The sequence below is a fragment of the Girardinichthys multiradiatus genome, chromosome 1, assembly GCF_021462225.1.
Source record: "Girardinichthys multiradiatus isolate DD_20200921_A chromosome 1, DD_fGirMul_XY1, whole genome shotgun sequence".
NCBI lineage: Eukaryota > Metazoa > Chordata > Actinopteri > Cyprinodontiformes > Goodeidae > Girardinichthys > Girardinichthys multiradiatus.
In genome coordinates, this window is record NC_061794.1 from 40548406 (window position 1) to 40569320 (window position 20915).

General features: G+C 39.3%; 1 protein-coding gene across 1 annotated transcript in view; it reads left to right on the plus strand.

Annotated features, from left to right (window-relative positions):
- plxna2 (plexin A2) overlaps positions 1–20915 on the plus strand; it is a 277277-nt gene that overhangs the window by 173057 nt on the left and 83305 nt on the right. The window contains exons 8-12 of the mRNA XM_047362018.1: positions 1779–1875; positions 8523–8637; positions 9187–9387; positions 11712–11808; positions 13878–14077. Of these exons, the coding sequence (XP_047217974.1) occupies positions 1779–1875; positions 8523–8637; positions 9187–9387; positions 11712–11808; positions 13878–14077 (710 nt within the window). The remainder of the gene's footprint in view (positions 1–1778; positions 1876–8522; positions 8638–9186; positions 9388–11711; positions 11809–13877; positions 14078–20915) is intronic.

Consider the following 20915-nt stretch of genomic DNA (forward strand, 5'->3'; position numbering starts at 1 on the left):
AGAGGTCATTGAAAAACTGTGAGGACACTGCACTCATTAAAGAAAATAACTGGCCCTCTTTTCTACTAAAGAAAAAGCTCAGATAGGACATTTCATATGAAGAAGACCTTCATATCTTGTCAAGTCATTAGAGAGCAGTGTGTAGTGCAGACTTGTGCCATAAGGCTGCTGTTTAGACTTTTGTGAAACAAGTCCTGATTCCCAACAGGTGCTGTAGAAAGAACAGAGCACTGAGGGTTACTGAAGCCTCCCCAAACAATGAATGTCATCTGAAATGCAGGCCCATACAAGCATCCACATAATTATAAAGCCTATAATAATGACTGCGAGCTATTAGAGCAATGAAAAATTATGTTCATAATGGAAAAACAAATAAATAAATAAAAATATTTTGTTCAAAGCTAATATTAGAAAAACTTTTAATTCTTGCCATAACAATAAAGATGAAGCTCAAATTGTGGATTGTAAACAAATACGTTGTCTCTTTATTGATAAAAATAAAGTTTAGTAACTCAAATGGTATGCCCATGAGGCACACGATCTTATTTTCATGACTATTTAAATTGTAGATTCTCACCAGAGGCAACAAACCTGGGAATTCCACACATGGAATTATGTGGTAAACAAAAAGTGTAAAAAATAAAATAAAAAAGAACTAAACATGTTTCTATTTTAGATTTTTACAAAATAGCTACTCTTTGCTTTGATGACATCTTTGATCTCTTGGCATTATCTCGATGAGCTTCATGAGGTGGTAACCTGAAATGGTTTTCCAAAAAGTCTTGAAAGAACTTTCCAGACGTTCGTTGAGAGACAACCAGAGGTTAATATTTCAGCCATTTGAGCAAAGGGCGGCTACTTTAAGGATTCTCAAATATAACATATTTAAAGTTATTTTACAATTTTTGCTTTGTTACATAATTGCATATGTGTTCATTCACTTTTTTATTGATGCATGTATATATATATATATATATATATATATATATATATATATATACATATATATATATATATATACATATATGTATATATATATATATATATATATATATACATATATATATCATCTTGGAGGTCATCTTGCAGGGCTCTGGTAGTGCTCCTCCTGTTCCTCCTTGCACAAAGGCGGAGGTAGTGGTCCTGCTGCTGGGTTGTTGCCCTCCTACGGCCTCCTCCACGTCTCCTGGTGTACTGGCCTGTCTCCTGGTAGCGCCTCCAGGCTCTGGACACTACGCTGACACACACAGCAATCCTTCTTGCCACAACTCGCATTGATGTGCCATCCTGTATGAGCTGCACTACCTGAGCCACTTGTGTGGGTTGTAGAGTCCGTCTCATGCTACCATAAGTGTGAAAGCACCACCAACATTCAAAAGTGACCAAAACATCAGCCAGAAAGCATCAGTACTGAGAAGTGGTCTGTGGTCCCCACCTGCAGAAGCACTCCTTTGTTGAGTGTGTCTTGCTAATCGCCAAAGATTTCCCCCTTGTTGTCTATTCCATTTGTACAACAACATGTGAAATTGATTATCAATCAGTGTTGCTTCCTAAGTGGACAGTTTGATTTCACAGAAGTTTGATTTACTTGGATTGTGTTGTTTAAGTGTTCCCTTTATTTTTTTGAGTAGTGTATATGTGAATACTAAGTCTTTGATATAATGAAGTCTGCAACGGATAATTTTAAATTTTTTTTATTTATTTAATGTTGCAAATGTACATATCTTGGAATCTTAAATTGACTATAATTTTTGGAAATGTTGTCTGCTCTCTTACAGACTGGTCAGGTGTTGAGCTGCGACTTAACTCTAAGGAGACTGGCCAGATGATCATCAGCACTGAGATCAAGTTTTATAATTGTAGTGTTCACCAGCTGTGAGTATTACCCTCTATCTCATTCCCTTTTCAAAAACAGTGCCCTAAAATTTGCCACTGAAAAGCAGTAAATCAATGCTCAGTTCGAGTTTCAGTTTGGTCCTTACCTCGCCCTGTAATCCTCTAAAAATAACCTCAGTAAAACTAATGTAGTATGATCTCTTGATGCTCCCTGTGCTCCATGGTTTCTGCATTGTTGTGCTAATGAAGCTTTCTTTCTTAAATGTGCTGATGTGCAATACCCACAGCTTTCGGTGTAATGTGTATTTGGAAGAGAATTCTGCGCCCATTTTAAGGCTGTGTCTGTTCCCTGATTGATTGATGTTGCATTGAATCCCTGGTACGGAGATCTCAGTGTCTGTGCTGCCTTTGCAATTGTTTGCTTTATTCCACTGAGGCAGACTCTGTTTGTAAAAGATCCAAAGGTCTCACTGACTCGGTGAAATAGAAAGATGAGACAGCAGAGTAAGGCTGGTGGAGCAGTGCTGCAGGAATGATAGCATGTCATATTATCCTTTGACTAGCCCCTTAACATTAAAACAAAATGTTTTAGCCAGTGGGCAGTGTTACTCTGAGTCCCTCTCTTCCTCTATTTCTTCTCCTGTTGCCCAAAAACCCTAATGAGGTGGCACAGAATGGAGTTACCAGCTCTCTAACATCAGCAGGGTTAACCAGGAATGACACACACTCATACACACAGTCACACACACTCTAAAGCTCAAAGACAGATGCATACACTTGAAAAGGGCACAAACTTGTCTTTCCATGCCTTGATGCCAAGTCCTGCTCCCCATTTTCGTCCCTTTTCCACACATATTTGGCTCCCAGTTTGCCTGAAGGTGAAAACATGTTATTCATCCAGCTTTGCCTGCTTGCCAGATGTATCTCCCATGATTTTGCAACAATGAATATTTAACAAAAAGTAACTGTGCCTAACTCAACCTTGTCGGTGAGAGTGAAAGCAAACTGACAGTAAAACGTGCTTGTTGAACAGCTTAGTTCAATGCATAGTGTGGTAAATGCAATAACAATCAATTAAAAATAGGTGTCTTTGCTATAGCAACATTCAAACATAACATTTATTTTATCTTTATATGTTAGTACATGTAGGAAACAATGATAAAAAGTACAGATCATTCCAGACTGCTTACATGTTAATGTAATTAATGTTTTTTAAATGAATGCGGGCATGTTAATGCTTGTAGATAATTTCTGATTTTATTTGATTGGTTCATAATTATTAAATCAGTTCATTTATTTCAAATGTAATTACAAATCAAAATCAAAATGTCCTTTAAATTAAAAGAAAGTTGCAGTCAGGATACCAACACCCACCACCGCCATACTCAAAAGTCATTACCTTTTGGCTGAAGTGAAATAACATTCCACATTTCATCAGTTTTAGATGGTCTACACTAGTTTTCTGTGTCCCAAATACATCCACCAACAATGTTCAGGATACTGCAGTCTGTGTTTTGTTCCAGCCAGCATTTCAGTATAACAGACTTAATAATCCGTTCCAGCACTGTGTTAAGAAGGTTAAATAACTTATAATGTTTCTTGAAAAAACATATGACTTGACACTAGGGGTGTAAAGATACATGCAGGTCACAAAACAAGATTATGCATGGTATCAAGTCTGAGACAGTAAAACAAGATTTCATTTTAACCGTATTTTGGGTGAAAACTAAGAATTAATTTTTTTGCAAATGGTGTACAGGTTTCTCTTATTACAATTTAAAGAATTTGTAATCAGTGTAGAATGTTCGAATCAATGTTTGAGCAATGTATAAACTGCAGTTTTTATGCTCGGCTCATTGTTTGGTGGTTCTAATGGCAAAAAAGCATTGAAAACGCTTCCTTTTTGTGTTTTCACAAATAGAATGAAATTTTCGGAAAACTTAATTAACCACTCTGTAATAATGAACTATTCAGTTCAGGTTTGATCACTCTAAGATTTTTAGATTTTTAACTAGAAGTGATCAAATACACTTCAAACTTGTGAAACAGGCTTTAAATTAATATAAAGGTGTTAACTATTACATTAGCTGTTAACTATTAGCTGTTAGCTATGCATTTTTATAGCTGTTAGCTATAAAGATGTTATTGTTGCTTAATAAAGCAGCATTAACATCTCTAACAACTCTTGGTTAGCTAGTTTGGTTGTTCAAACGGTTCATACCATGTTTGTTACTCTCTGACTGTCTATTCTTTCTACCGATTGCCCAAAAGAATTCTTCTTTAAAGGTCACAATAGTAGCTTTGACTTATTTTAACTGATGATGTCATGCTAACAAAAGGATGGAACTACACAAGACAGACTTCACTTTGACAAGAAATATTGTGCTGTTTTAATGTGTCAAGATCTCAATACACCCCTAATTGACAGATACTGCCACAGTCTTCAATAAACTTCCATCTTGCTGCTGAGGACCACCATGTTTTCATGAGGAGTGGTTTGGTATGGTGCTGGGCTAATCCTAGCATGTTTACTCTCTGTTTTAGCATGACTTGTTGCCATTTTCAATGCGTTCCAAGTTAGTCGTGTGCAGGCAAAACTAAAACAAAGAGACTAAAATGAAGAAATTTGTTCTCCAGCTTGTTCAAATTGATTACTGCTTTAACCGTCCTAAACTTTTATGGCTAGTGGTTCAGCTTAGCTCTACACAGCTCTCTCTAACATAGACTTTTGTCTGGGTAGCAAAGAGGGCTTGACAGGTCACATGACACAAATAAACAGGAAGGTTTATTTTTGTCATTTTCTTACTGTGTGAAAAAATGAGAATAGACCCAAATAAAAAAGGAATAGGATAAAATTAAAGGTGCAGCTGCCATTACAGTGTATCCTTAAATGTAATGGACAAATAATACTTGTAGTTCAAACTCAAATTAATTACTCGTACTCGTAGTCATCGTCTTCCGCTTCATCTGGCACCGGGTCGCGGGGGCAGCAGACTCAATACACCCAGACGTTCCTCTCCCCAGACACCTCCTCCAGCTCCTCCGGGGGGAGCCCAAGGCGTTCCCGGGGCAGCTGAGAGACATAGTTCCTCCAACGTGTCGTGGGCCGTCCCCTGGGGCTCCTCCTGGTGGGACGTGCCTGGAACACCTCCCGAGGAAGGCGTCCAGGAGGCATCCGGTATAGATGCCCGAGCCACCTCAACTGGCTCCTCTCGATGTGGAGGAGCAGCGGCTCTACTCCGAGCCCCTCCCGGATGGCCGAGCTCCTCACCCTATCTCTAAGGGAGTGCCCGGCCACCCTACGGAGGCCATCTTTTTCCAGATCTGGTCAAAGCTCTCCCGGAGGTGGGAGTTGAATACATCCCTGGCCGAGGGCTCTGCCAGACATTCCATGCAGACCCTCACTATGCGCTTGTGCCTGCCAAGTCTGTCCGGCTTTCTCCTCTTCCAGCAGGTCCAACTCACCACCAGGTGGCAATCATTGGACAGCTCAGCCCCTCTCTTCACCCGAGTGTCCAAAACATGCGGCCAAAAGTCTGACGACACGACAACAAAGTCGATCATCGACCTCCTGCCTAGGGTGTCCTGGTGTCAAATGCACTGATGAACACCTATATGCTTGAAGATGGTGTTCATTATGGACAATCCGTGACGAGCATAGAAGTCCAACAACGAAACACCACTCAGATTCAGATCAGGGAGGCCGTTCCTCCCGATCACGCATCCCCAGGTGTCACTGTCCTTTCCCACGTGGGCGTTGAAGTCCCCCAGCAGAATAACGGAGTCCCCAGAAGGGGCACTATGCAGCACCCCCAACATGATCGCCAAGAAGGCCGGGTACTCCGCCCTACCACTTGGCCCGTAGGCCGAAAAACAGTCAGAGACCTGTTCCCAACCCGAAGGCGCAGAGATGCGACCCTCTCATCCACTGGGGTAAACCCCAACACGACACGGCTAAGTTGGGGGGCAACAAGCAAACCCACCCAGCCACTTTTCCCTGTGGGCCAGTCCAGCTCCTCTCGAGGAGATGGGTTCCAGAGCCCGACTATTTCTATTCGATATCTCTCAACCTCCCGCACACGCTCAGGCTCCTTCCCCCCCAGCGAGGTGACATTCCACATCCCTAGAGCCAGCCTAAGCATCAGAGTTCAGACCGCCAAGGTCTCGACCTTTGTCCGCTGCCCAATCTTCTTTCCACCGGTCCCTCATGGTTTCCCCTGCAGGTGGAGGGCCCACTGGGGGATGGCCTTGTGTCTGTCATTCGGGCTTGGCCCGGCTAGGTCCTGCGAGGAGCAACCCAGCCACCAGGCGCTCTCCAGCAAGTCCCGACCCCAGGCCTGCCTCCAGGGTGGGACCCCGGCTCCACCGTACTGGGTCACATCACGTGCCTTGATTGTGTGATGCTCATGAAGGTGTCTTGAACTGCTCTTTGTCTGACCCGTCACCTAGAGCCTGTTTGCCATGGGAGACCCTACCAGGGGCATTTAAGACCCATACAACATAGCCACTAGGATCATTCGAGCACTCAAACCCCTCTACCACGTTAAGGTGGCGGTTCAAGGAGGGTGACGAATTAATTAGTTCAATAAAATAATTTGCATTGCTATAATACAGCTTAGTAACCTGTGCACAGATAAATAAGTTGTGTAAAGGTGACGGTTGGTTTATTTTGTGACTCCAATACCTGCCATTTAAACATGCTGACCGAAATCTGATACTTTGGATTGGATTAGTACATTCCTAACTGATATATAACAAGTTTTTTGCTAATTGTTTATCCAGCCAGAAATATCACATAACAGCTAGGACTAAAACAAAAAACAACCAAATATGGCACAATTAAGCCCAATTTCAGTTGCAAGTAACTGAAACTACCCATTAACCCACAGGAAACTAACTTAAGTTACTTGCTAATTTTATAGTTCTAGAAACGTCACCTGCTTAATCTGTTTTACCTTATAGACTAATTCTGCTATGGTGTCTCGGCAGAAATATGCACTTTTAGTTGCTAATAGTAGTTGTTTTATGTTTCAGTATCAGAATGAGGGAGATCCCACAGAATGTACATTGTTTTATGTCTTACCATCAGCTAGAGTTTAGTATAAAATTGCGAATTACAAGGCATGACTGTTTAGGCTTGTAAATTTCTCTTTGTGTCAATGTGGAGTCAGAGCTGTGAAACCTTTGCCTTTGCTCCTGTAGCTTCCTCATAACCTTTAGTGCAGGGCCCCAAGAAATAAACTCTGCATTGTGGAAAAGCAGATAAGAAGATAACAACTCTGATTGGTTCATTTGATAAATGTTTACACTGCATACTGCATGCTCAAATACAAACCCCCCTGTGGAAAACAAATATTAAATGTAACCAACTGCAGCTAAATCAGGTTTACTTTATGTGCTTAGACAATAACTAGTGTTCCGCCTGCAGTTGTGTTCTTAATTTAAAAGCCTTGCTAGAATTTGTCTTTGCTCTGTTCAATTCTTATACATATTGTCTCTTCTTAACATCCTCCTCCCTCTGTGTATTGTTGAAAATCAGTAATAATAAGTGTTGCTTAACATTTATTACGTTCCCGCACGCTCACTGAACTGGATTTCTATAACGAATATTTTATTTACAGTCACAATGCTCTGAGCAACCTTATAAACCCAGTAGCCAAACATGGATCTGGGCTTCTAAATGCAGCCTTTAATGCATTAATTCCAAAGATTTATTACAGATTGACTTCTGTATTTTTAATAGCTCTTTTATATTAAGTATGTAAATAAAGAACTTGCCAAGAAGGGTATGTGTTCTAATTCAACTTTAGCAAAGGATCTAAACAGTGCTATGACCTCTAGCTGTACAGTATGTATCATATAGTGATTATATTGAGGGTCAAAAGTGCTGTATAATATATACTACTGAATGGCTTTCAGCTGTAATTATTTCAACCTTTCAAGAGATGATCGTTTTACAATTCAACTGCTGTCCAGCTTATTGGGTCTAGTCTATGTATTTCTCAAGCCATAGTAAGAGTTATGAAATAAATTTATTAATACTAAATTAATTCTAGAAGATTTTAACTAGAATGTTTTAACTACGAGGGGGAACACAAGCAGCAAAGGTCCCAAGGTTGGGACTTGAAACTTGAAATGGGGTTTCGAGGTTTATTTGGTGTATGTATTTCCTATTTCGTTTAAGTTTTTTTTAAATATTTCTTTTATTCCTTCTTTATTTGTTAAAATTCTGTCACGTTTGTCCTTCCATATAATCCAAGCAGACGTACATACTATGCATTCACAAATACTCGCATGCAAATGCTTCAACATAACCAGTCCAACAATGAAGGGCTAATGTTAATTGTACAATTAAGCTGAGCCATTGTTTTATTTGTCCTCATTTCTTAAAGTTTTGCCCTCCATCTCAGCTCCTCCCTCTCTGATTGTGTTTATGATAACTAATATTAAACCTGACATGCAGAATAAATGTATGGCAGCACTAAATATATGCAGGCAGAGCTGGGTCCTGCAGTGATCGGGTACTGTGCCAGCGACAAGGGCACAACAACAGCATGTGCCCACTTGGGACATGAACTCATTTCCTTTGTTGCACTTCCCCCACTTTGGCAAACTCTCTGTCCCTTCTTGACTGTGAACTGCTCACCAATTGTGTGCTTGTGTGTGTGTTTTTTGTGTTCACCCAGGTGTCTGTCATGTGTGAACAGTGCCTTCCGCTGCCACTGGTGCAAATACCGCAACTTGTGTACCCATGACCCCTCCAGCTGCTCCTTCCAGGAGGGACGAGTCAACACCTCAGAGGTTGGTGGGAAACTGGCACGCAAATAAGATAAATTTTCTTTTTCTGTGTCTTCTCCACACACAGGGTTTGTCTCAGTTTCCTTCTGCATTCATCGTTCTCTGTGTTGCAGTTCTCTGTCAGCCTCTGGGCATGTCTTCAGAAAGACAGTCATTCGAGCTCCTCTATTTTTCAAAATGCCACCTCTCATTCAGAGCTCTTGTTCCCTGCAACAGCAATTAACAGTCCATTATCCCCAGAGCGACTGAGCTTAACAAGTCTTAACAATGTCACTCTGACCATGTCAGTCATGTGAGGTAGAAGCGGTTTGAAACATGCCCGTGTGTATTTGTTAGTTTCTGGCTTTGCACACACTTAGAGGTTTGATTGTAGTGCTGCTTCTATAAACAAAAAATGACACTCCACTTTTTCTCCACTCTTTGTTGTTTTATTTCTTCTTATTCATGACACCCACATGTAATTTCTCACTCTCCTTGCTGGTGACCTTCACACCAAAATGCAATTTCCTCTTTTTGTTTTGCTGACACTCACCCGCTCTCTGCCCCCTCCAGGACTGTCCCCAGCTGGTGCCCTCTGAGGAGATTCTGATCCCAGCAGGAGAGGTGAAGCCAATCACCCTAAAGGCCAAGAACCTGCCACAGCCCCAGTCTGGCCAACGAGGCTATGAATGTGTCCTTCACATCCAGGGGGTTAGCCATCGAGTCACTGCCCTCCGCTTCAACAGCTCCAGCGTACAGTGCCAGAACAGTTCGGTAGGTTAAGATAAGTTTGCTTAGGCTCAGCTAAGTTAAGGGTCATTGAATTCTTTTTTGAGTTTGCATTGGAAAATTGTATTTTTTGTTCATATGTACATTGATTGACAGGTTTTTGAAGCTATTTGTTGGTGCTAAATGTATGCAAACCAGAGTTTCCATGTTCTTAGAATTCTGAGATAAGGGAAGATCTGCTGACACAGGCTTGAAAAGCAAATAGTGTTTAACTATGTTGCTGCAGTTTGCCCACAATTAAATAAACAACTATGGATGCCTCTCGGGAAAAGCACTCCTATATTTATATAGATTTATGTATAAAACAGTCACAGCAAATAGCTTTGTATTTTCAAAGACCAGAGCTGTTTGCATTACACAGATTGCGTGGAAGAAAAGAGGAGAGTAAAAGAGATGATTAGCTACTGAGCACAAAGGTAATCCCTGCCATATAAACCAAAGTCTCTTTTTCATTTGTCGACTAAAATTAAAAGTAATTGCATATGCTGTACTTTTTATTTAATTAAAAGTCACTACTGTATACTGTATGTATGCAAATATAATGTGATGAAAAACCTAAATGTTTATCATCTCCAAACTAAATTAGTTAAACTGATGCCTTATTCCACTGTCTTTTAAAATCTACAGAATGTTTTTATAAAGTTGGTGCTGTCATTTCATTTCATTTATTAGTTCATTTAAAAAGGGACAGGTGTTTGGTATCAACAGACACTAAACATTTCAACAATTATAGCCTAACCTAATTTGCAGCACTTGTCTCTTGTTGGCTTTTGGTTACATAAAAAACAATGGTTTAAAATACAAAAAAGGAAAAACATCCCACACAATAAGACATTGCTTTCTGAACTCACCCCGCCCCCTTATTTGGGAATTCTTTATGAACTCTCAAATTAGAAAATTCTTTATAAATTCTTCATTCTGCGCTAGATCCATGAAGAAGATACATACCACAAGCTCAGCAGATGGGAAACAATTTGAACCTATTTTTGCATCAGGTTGCAGTTGTCCTCTCTTTAGCCAGAAACGCAGCAGGGGCTGAAGTGATCAAAGAGCTCTGGGAAAATATTTTTAAATAGTTAGCGCCAGCTCCTAATAAGATAAAGGCACTCAAAATACATTAAAAACTGTAACAACAATATTAGACTCTCAGGGAGGACTCACACTCAGAATAAATTACATCCCTGTCATGATTTTTGGTAAAGCTAGCAGTGCAGCAGGGAGGGTTTTTCCATTTTTCTTCTCCTGCATTAAAATTACAACCAAATTGTATTTTTAATGTAATCTTCATGCCACAAGCTGCTCAGATTTTTCAAAATCAACACCAGTTTTCTCTAGTTTGATTTCTTTAAAAATATGCATAAATGTGGATGGCCTTAAAATGCATCAGTGCAGAGGGATGTCGCAGATGTACAGAGAGATGCCACTTCTGTCAGTCTGCCCTAGGGCAGCTGTGGCTACAATGTAGCCTACCACTGTCAGTGTGTGAATGTGTGTATGAATGGGTGGATGACTGATTGTAGTGTAAAACGCTTCAGAGTCCTCTGACATGATAAAGTGCTATACAAGTGCAGGCCATTTACCATTTATTAGGAGCATACCTTCATTTGTATGCTGTTTGGGAATGAAATCAGCTTGCATACTCTGTTCTGTACATAATGTACACACACAAATAGCTTTGTGACTACTTGAGACTATTTAGAAATAGTTGAGTACTGTGTATGGGCTGTATTACTGATTTTTGGAGCAAACTGGTTGGCCAAACTGGACTTTTTTGTGTTGAGTTCTGCATGAAATTTCCAGTGTCTTCCATTAGTCCAAAAGCATTAATATTAGAGTAGATTAGTAAATGTTGGTGGTTGTTTGTACCTGTGCAGACCTTGACCAACCCCTATCATTTTAGGAGGGTATAGGCAAGAATACTACATGTTACTTCCTACAAAAACATAGCTCTATATTACCTAGCCTCAAATTGCATGTGCTTGTGTTTCTGTGAGTGTTGTTTAGTCAAAGCAGACATGGTAGATACAACCTAGATAATTATGAAGGAGAGAACCAAAGAAAGGCTCAGTGTTTCCAACTGACCCATTTTTTATTTGATTGGGGGGTTCCTGTGTGTCAGCTAAGATATTGAGATGATGTAAGTTTGTCGTAACATAGGAAGGACATGTTGCTGCAACTGTTATACAAGAGCTCACTGGGATTCCAATTCCCAGACCTCCTATTGCATTCTTCCTCTCTTTTTGTCTCTTTTCCAATGTGATCCTCACTTCCGTCTCCTTTTTCTCTGATTCGCTGCCTCTGGCCTCCAGTATCTGTACGAGGGAATGAGGATCAGTGAGCTGCCTGTGGATTTTTCAGTGGTGTGGAATGGCAACTTCATTATTGACAACCCAGAGAATATACAAGGTAAGAACAATAGATGTTTGCAGAAAACAAGGTAGAAATAAGCAAATGCACCTCTTTCAACTGCTTTTATGAGCCCTCCTTATGATTAAAATGTTAGCGCTTAAAACAAGTCAAGTCAAAACATTACATTGATACAGAAAGTCAAACAACGGAGGTAATTAAAAAAAATAAAGGAATAGAATGATGGATAAGAAAATGAAAGGGAAATTGGACTGAAAACTTTAATAATGTTTAGATGGCACAGTCAAAGGCCACTCTAAACAAATATGTTTTTAATCTTGATTTGAAGCCACTTTGGGTTTCGGCACTTTTACAGCTTTCTGGGAGTTTATTCCAGATTAGTGGAGCATAAGAACTAAAAGCTGCTTCTCCATGTTTGGTTCTTGTTCTGGGTATGCAGAGTAGATTTGAGTTAGATGACCTGAGAGGTCTGGGTGGTTGATACACTGACAACAAGTCTGCAATGTATTTTGGTGCTAAGCCATTCAGTGATTTATAGACTAACAGAAGTATTTTAAAGTCTATTCTCTGAGCTACAGGGACCCAGTGTAGGGACTTTAGACCCAGGGTGATGTGCTCCACTTTCTTAGTTCTAGTGAGGACACGGGTAGCAGCGTTCTGGATCAACTGCAGCTGTCTGATTGACTTTTTAGGCAGACCTGTGAAGACATCGTTGCAGTAATCAATTCTACTAAGTTTTTCAAGCTCCTACTGAGACATTAGTCCTTTAATCCTGGAGATGTTCTTTAGGTGATAGAAGGCTGACCTTGTTACTGTCTTTATGTCCCTCTGAAGGTTCAGGTCTGAGTCCATCACTACACCCAGATCTTGAGCCTGATTGGTGGTTTCCAGCTGTATTAACTGAAGCTGTGTGCTAACTTTTAAACGCTCTTCCTTTGGTCCAAAGATTATTACTTCAGTTTTGTTTTGATTCAGTTGAAGAAAATTGTGGCCCATCCATGCATTGATTTTTTCTAAGCATTTACCCAGCGCTTGAATGGGTTCATAGTCACCTGGTGACATCGGAACGCATAGCTGTGTGTCGTCTGCATAGTTATGATAACTTACATTGTTGTTTATTCAAATCTGAGTTAGGGGGAGGATGTAGATATTGAATAGGAGGGGCCCTAGAATGGACCCTTGGGGAACGCGACATGTGATTTTTGTGGTCTCTGATGTAAAGTTACCTAATGACACAAAGAAGTCCCTGTCCTTCAAGTAGGATTTAAACCAATCTAGTGGTGTACCAGAAAGGCCGACCCAGTTTTCCAGGCGCTCTAAAAAAATGGAGTGATCAACAGTGTCGAATGCTGCACTAAGGTCCAATAATACCACAGTGCTGGTATTATTGGACCTTGCACTGCACAAAAATAATAGTGGAGCTATGTCGGAAGGCCTTCCTTTCTCGAGACCTGAGATGGTCCTTACACATAGACATTGTTCAGAAGAAGTCCCAGAAGAAACTGTACTTCCAGCAGCATCTCAAAAAGTACAGCCTTCCAAAGGAACAAATGGTCATCATCTGCACTGCCATTATTTAGTCTGTCCTGTGTTCATCCATCACCGCGTGGTTTGGCTTATCCACAAAGCAGGACTGGTCCAAACTACAATGAACAAATAGGTCTGTAGAGGCGATCATCAGGGCTGGCCGTCACTCCATCTAGGACAGGTCTAGGGTCAGCAAAAGGGCAAAAACAGCTGCCACAGAGTTTCTTTGCCATGGTTGTCTCTCTGATGAACTCTTAACAGTCAGAGTGCCTAGACTGATACCATGCATATTTGCTCTAATTCAGCCAAGTCTATCTCTTTTGTAAAAACACTTAAACTTTTATTTATCTTATTATATATTTATATTTAAAATTTCTTAATTGAGAGCAAACTGGGACTGAAGTCAAATTCCTTGTTAGTGTGCAAAAAGATGGCGAATAAAGCTTATTCTGATACTGAAACAGTTTGCATTGGACAAGAAGATATTATGTCACGGCACATGTGCTGTCAATTTTCCTCAAAATATCAATAAAAAACACTAACTTGACATGTCTTTGCTGTGTTGCTTGCTTTTCCCACAGTGCATTTGTACAAGTGTGCAGCCCAGCGGGACAGCTGCGGCATGTGCCTGAAGGCAGACAGGAAGTTCCAGTGTGGCTGGTGCAGTGGAGAGGGAAGGTGTACGCTGCGCCATCACTGCCCTCTCATCAACCCTTACACGACTCGCTGGCTTAACCTGTCCACCAAAAACGTGAAGTGTACCAACCCACGCATCACTGAGGTTTGCACATATAATCAGCCTTCTGTCCTTCTTCCCTGCCCACTCAGATGCAGTTGCTGTCAGTCTGCTCCTACTGTAAGCTGGATCTTTATTTTGTCACAATTCTAGTGCACAGTATTGGTTGCACTAGAGCTTATTTAGGGGTATCAGAGTAAAGGAGGCTGAACACAAATTTATGTCCCATATTGAAAAATGTTATTCACAAAATCAAATAGTAAGAGTTTTTTTGTGAAGAATCAAGTAAAATTATAATACAATACTATTACATTTGTGGTTGTATCTAAATATAATGCTGAAAAGTTCAAGGGGCTTGAATACTTTTCAAAGCACTGTACCAAAGCTTTAACAGCTTGTAATATTGTAGCTACTGTAGATAATATGCCTGAGCTCAGTAGTAATAGTCTGTACAGTTATATATCATGTTTTTTATTCTTTCAAGCACGTTAGGTCCATAAACATACTATTAATTCAGCTTTCTTAGTCTTTAGAAAGAATCTTAAAGTTGAACAGACAATAGCTGCTCATATTTGTACTGGCACATGTAGAACTACTGACCTCTAAAATGTCAAAAAGAAAATCTAAATATTCTATTCCCCTCTTGTTTGGTCTGGACCCAGCACGAATAACAATAGACTTTCACTTAGTTCGCTTAGTTTCACCTACTTCTGCAAGATCTTTAAATGCTCGGTGTCCGACAGCTTTTTGTCCAGGTTTATCTAATTGTGAGGAAAAAATATGCATCTAATTGTTTATGTGGTTGGATGTGTCATGCTCAGTGTTCACTTCACCTTCACAATTTCTGCAAGGGCAATGTGGGGGTGCAGTCACACATAACAGGGACAGAGATATTCAGTTTTAAAGGGCTTTTGTTTTGACATCTGCTTTTTCTTTATGGAATCTCTACAGATGCCTCCTCATAGATTTTAAGGTGTTTTTGTCTTCACACAAGGTTAAATCAGGCCTTTGAAAGTAACTTTGGCACAGAGAAATAGTTGGCAATACGACTTTACCAACAAAGGTCTGAATAACTATCCCTAAATGCAGCTTGGTGTACATATCTATATATCTATATCTATATATAGATATAGATATATAGATATACAGATATATATAGAGATATATAGATAGATATATCTATATATCTATAGTGAGTGTCAGCTGTACTGTAATGTCGTTCTGCTTTCCCCACACAGTTGGAAATCCCCACCCATTGCTTTGATAACCTCCACCTCAGTAACACCTGGGTCATGATCTGGAAGTGGTTAACTGTTTTCCATAATTGGGCCTTTGCTTGCTCAGGCCACATTCTCCTCCACCCTGGTGCATTTGCTATCACTAAAGAGTCTGGCCAGTAGGGACCGACTATTTAATTAGGCTTGGTAACACACCAGTGCTTTGTGGTTAACCCATCAGACCTCTCTGCCTTCACATAGATTCATTCCACTTCCTTCTTCTTCTCCACATACTCAGATCAAATTCTAGCCAATTCAGAACTTAAGTTAACAAGGTAGTTAATTGATATGCTAATCTTAACTATTTTTAAAGTAAAAAAGAGATAAACATTTACCCAATCCTTCTCTTTTTTCCCTTCACCTCAGTCCTGTCTTCTGTTTTCTACTCATTTTTCCTTCGTTTATACTGGCTTATCAAGATTGCTTACTAATCCTGGGAAATTAAGTTAACAATCCAATCAGTTAATAAAGTCATAACAGCCAGAGATGGTGATTCAAGTTTGAGATTTGGACACAAGTCACAATTAAGTAGCAAAAATAATGACTTGAATTATACTCTCACTTGGAAGACTCGAAACTCGACTCTGAATCAAGGTCTAGAGTCTTGTGAAGAGTGTATGTGTATGTTATGCAATCAGAGATAAAATTAACTAGGCAATAAATTCACTCATTGGCTGCTGCTCTGACAGGGATGCACACGTTCTCCTGTAAGTACATGCCTTCAATTTATTAGCCAGTGAAGTTCAGGGGCCGTGAACCAGAGGGGAGATCAAGTCAGTGTTTTGCAAATCACAGATAACTCAAAGGTCTTTCCAATCAAGTCCCATGTCCTAATCTTTGCTTGTTAGTCTCACACAAGATATTTAAATAATTTTCAAAATTAATGAATGCTTTTTTAAAGGTTTATTAATTTGCCAAATCAAGCAGCAAATGTAATTGAACCTCAGAAACATTAGAAAAAGCACTGCTAATGTTGCATATCCCGGCAAATTTAACTCCATATCACAGAGGGAATAATAGGTTTCTGTTATTTGTCCTGTATCTAATCTATTACTTGTTAAAACAATAACTGCTGATAATAAATAAATAATAACAGATTTTCTTAGGAATTTTGGTATTTCAAGCTGACTATATTTAACTACATTTTATGTCTCAATTAAATTAACCTGTGAAAAATAATAGATGTTTTTTAGAATATATTGGAGTTTTGGAGTTACACTCATACTTTATGGATTAATCGCATAACACTTGATGGCTTTATCAGTTGCTTCTTTTTTGGTAACACATTTGATCATTCCTATTCTCAGCTCCATGCTTTTACTGATAGTAGGTAAGGTACTACAAGCCCCTACTCAAATTAAACAGTATGTGAAACTTACTGTAATTGACATGTACATCTTTAGCATTGCAATCAGATTTAGTAGAGATACTGATTCTTTTTTTAAGTGTATGTACAGCAACAGTAATTCACAAAGTTATTGGGATGGTTATGGTAAATATGTGAGGGGTTGGGGTTCATAATGAGAGACATAACAAAGATAGGAAATAAAATGCACATTTAAAATTAGGCTGCAAAATGGTAAAAATGGCCTGCACTCTAACAGCACTTAATCAAGTCCAAGGACTCCAAAGCACTTTACACTACAAGTCACTACAACCCATTCACACACTGACAATAGTGGGCTACATTGTAGCCATAGCTGCCCTGTGACAGACTGACAGAAGTGGGCCCTCTGACCACTATTAGCAGCCAAGGTGGTTGAAAGGTTTTGCCCAAGGACACAACAACTGAGACAGACGGAGCGGGGGTCAAGACGAACCCCTACCACTTGATCTATCTTTGCTCCTGCAGTGCAGAAATATTGGTTTATTGAATCCCTTTTTATCCAGTAGTCTATTGATTATAGCTGTAGCTTTACTGAAAATGTGTCACCTTAATATGTTTCCAGTAACTGTTTCCTTGTTAACATGACAAAAATATTTACAGAGAATTTCAAGTTTATGTAACTCTTGTTAAAAAGGCATTAGTGACTCAAGCTTGTTTTGTGATTATTCAAAAATCAATTAAACAACTGTGGAAAATGGAATGCTTTTTCTCTAAAGGTTTAATAGTGATGTGTTATTGCAGGTGTGTTAAAGAGTTTTTCCTATACAAACCGATGCATTAAAAGTTGGGATTTTCTTTTAGGCTTGCAAGAAGGGTATATAAAAACTGAGTATGTGGAAATACAAGCCAGCCAGTGTCAGTTTCACAGAGCAAACCAGAGCCACGAAAGTATGAAAAGGGCTGCTTTGAAGCCAGATTTCTTTGTGACTGTAGGGTGCAAAACCAACTCTGCCTGAGCATGTACTTCAAACATAGACGCAACTATTTTTTTTCCTTTTTATTGGTAGTGAAGTTTGCTCCGCCCTGAACCCCCCTCTTGTCTCTCATTGATTGCAGTTTCTTTAAGATGCAGGCATCCCCCCCCTGGTGGGCTGAATTTATTAATAAATTTGGTTTTGATTGTATGCACCAAAGCCCCCATCATGAGCTGATTTGTATACATACTAGCACATTAGTAGATGTGCCTACCACAAGATGGGCCTTTTAAATAATTAATGTTTCTATTAAGTGCTAGGGTGCCTCCCACCAAGGTCCATTAATATTGAAGAGATGTAAGCTCCCACTAACAGCAGAGGGAACAACATCAAATGAAGCTGGGGGTTAGACGGACATATAAAAGGCGTCTGCTCAAAAGGCTTTTGCCATGGCTTCTGTGTGAGTTTATAGGGAAGCAAAGAGGCTGCCCTGCCTCCCAGTGACAGGCTGTATAAACTTTGGTCTGTAGCCTTAGGAAACAAAAATGTCAAATTAGGAGTTTTTTTCCTTCATGTCCTCCATGCAAGTGTTTCCTGGATTTCTGTTGGTGTTTTGCACAGCATAAACTATTACAAGTCTTAAATTAGATTAATATTTTATAGCACTAACATAATTTCATAATTTAAAACTTTTAATTTGAGCACATTTATTCAATGGGTAAACATTCAATGTTTAGAAAGAATTGCTTTTAGCAAAACCCCAAGTGGCAAAATATAATATAAAGTGAAGTAGATTCTTCTTTATGCTTTTTTTGTTTTTTTGATGAACGTCCAATTCATTTGCAGTTAATTAAGTATTAAATGACACACTGTGAGGACAATAAGGGAGGTACAAAAAAATCTCTAAAGCTCACTGTTGGAGAACTGCAGCTAGGAGTTGCATCTTGTCTTTACCTAGTCTACATAACAGCCCTTAGATGCCCTCTACATGCATGGAAGGCATGCCTGAACAAACCCTTTCCTGTGCTACAATCACAAACATAAATGCCTGGAGTCTGCTAAATGGAAACCTTTGGTTTGGTGAGATGAAACTAACATAGAGCTATTCAGAAACAAACATTTCTGGTTTGTTTGGCATGAAACAAAGAGTGAATATGTACCTCATACCTCATCCTGATTTTAAATAGGCTCGAGGAACTGTGATACTGTGGGCTTGTTTTTCTTCCAAATGCTACAGGAACCTTGTTAGAGTCCATGTAATCTATTATCTCCCTAAAAGACCAAGTAATTAAATAACAAATAAATAAAAAAGAGAATCTAAAATTCTCCAGAACACTTGCCAGCATTTAAAGTTTCACAGCCTACATGTAGAAGCCCTTGACATCAAAAAATCCCAGAAGAGAGTGTCTGACTAGTGCAGACATTAATTTCTCCTTTTCAGAGCATCCAGGATAATCCTTGCATCTCCAGAACATTTTCCAGCACCATGAAAACTATAAAATTAACATAAATGGATGCTTATTCAGTGTATGATCAACAATGTTCTAAACATAACTGAATGCATTAACTGTACAGGCGATTTCTAAGAACAATGACCATGATGGTGACCGTACAATGGTTAAATGCCTGTTTGACCTCCAAGTCAATGATCAGACCAGATTATGCTTTACAGTTTCTTTAATAAGCAGATTCAGGTACCAGGTATGGGTGTTGGTGGTTCTCCAAAACAGAATACGCAAATAAAACATTTGTGTATAACTCATTTTAATCACAAAAACCCATATGAGTAGATTACATAAAATATTACACCCATAAGCTGCATTGTAAGCCAAACAATTGGCCCAAAGGCCTTTATTTGTAGCATGAACTATACATGGTAACAAATGAAACATACCTTTTAATCATTACTCTAGTCCTGTGTTTCAATCACTTGTGAAAGTGGAGATCCAGTTAGAAAAAGGCAACTAAATATAATACAATTCACCAACTCAAGGTAAAAACTTGTCTACATGCAAATCTTTGGTACCTGTGTAAAGGTAAAACATAAAAGAATATTTTTCCTGTGGAACCATCATTGTAACTGTTACTATGCCTGATTTATTTGTGATTAAACAAAGGAAAAAATAAAAATGTTTGAGCCTCGCGGAAAGTTTTTTCTAAATGAACATTGCAAAACACTATGGAAATCATTTGGAATTCCTAGGAGAACCCCCAGGTTGCATTCATCCACATCTTCACCAGAACTGCAGCAAATTTAGACTGAATAAGTTGAAGCATATACCTATATATGTATAGGTATTAGAGGGCAATGTGCCAGGCGGAAATGGTAGTCAGGCAAAGCCAAATGTTTTTTTCTCCTCATAAAAAGGAAATAAAAGGGAATCTGGTCAAATAAAAGTGCTGATTTCCATTGTAGGAGTCCTTCTGCATATGACATAACCCTTCTTTATGACATTTACCCTGAGTATCAAAATGTACAGTTGCAAAACATAACTGAAGCTAACGGAGTAGCGCGCAAGCTAGAAGCCAGCGGACAGCAGCCAGCAGGCTGTAATGTTCAAGCAAATTACATCACCAGAGAAGGTGCTAGAAAGACAAGTTATGCCTTGTTAGAAAGGTGAGTGTCTCTAGTTTGTTATAATGTGAGACATGTGGGGGTGCTGCAATGAGAATGGTGCTTTCTGTACCGTTTTGTTAACAAAAAATGGTGCAGTTTTACCTAGTTTTATAGGCCACCCAAACGGGGCGGTCTATAAAACCACCCCTATAAAACCTTCCCTTCTTAACATGACTCACAAAACCCGCCGCAGCCCTAGTGGCAGAACGTATTTTCTTAAAATACTAAATAAATGTGAATAATTGTCACCATACCATGGGGGGGGGGTGGTTCCCCAGACTAAAATCCCAGATCATTTTTAACATGAAAACATTTTCCTAATGTCCTCAAATTAAAAGGTACGATTTTTATTTTATTTTTTTTGATTATGCTTCTGCAATACAATATTAGGGCTTTTTATAAATCTTTTAAACAGGGTTGTCAAAAAATGTGATTGGCACTGCATGCAAAATTTCTAATTGTAGCAACATTGGTTTCTGCCATTTTTCCTACCAACCCCTGTACACACACTGAAAGTCCCCTTTTTCTCCCCACCCCATATCTCTTAGCTCCTCTACAAGACATTTAAGACCCCATAAAGGATGCCGTTTGTTGAGGAAAAAGTGACCAGCACAGTTTTATCAAGCCCATTAAATTCTACCCACAATTAAGCGTGACACACTCAAATTAGCCTGAGTAGAGGCTAAAG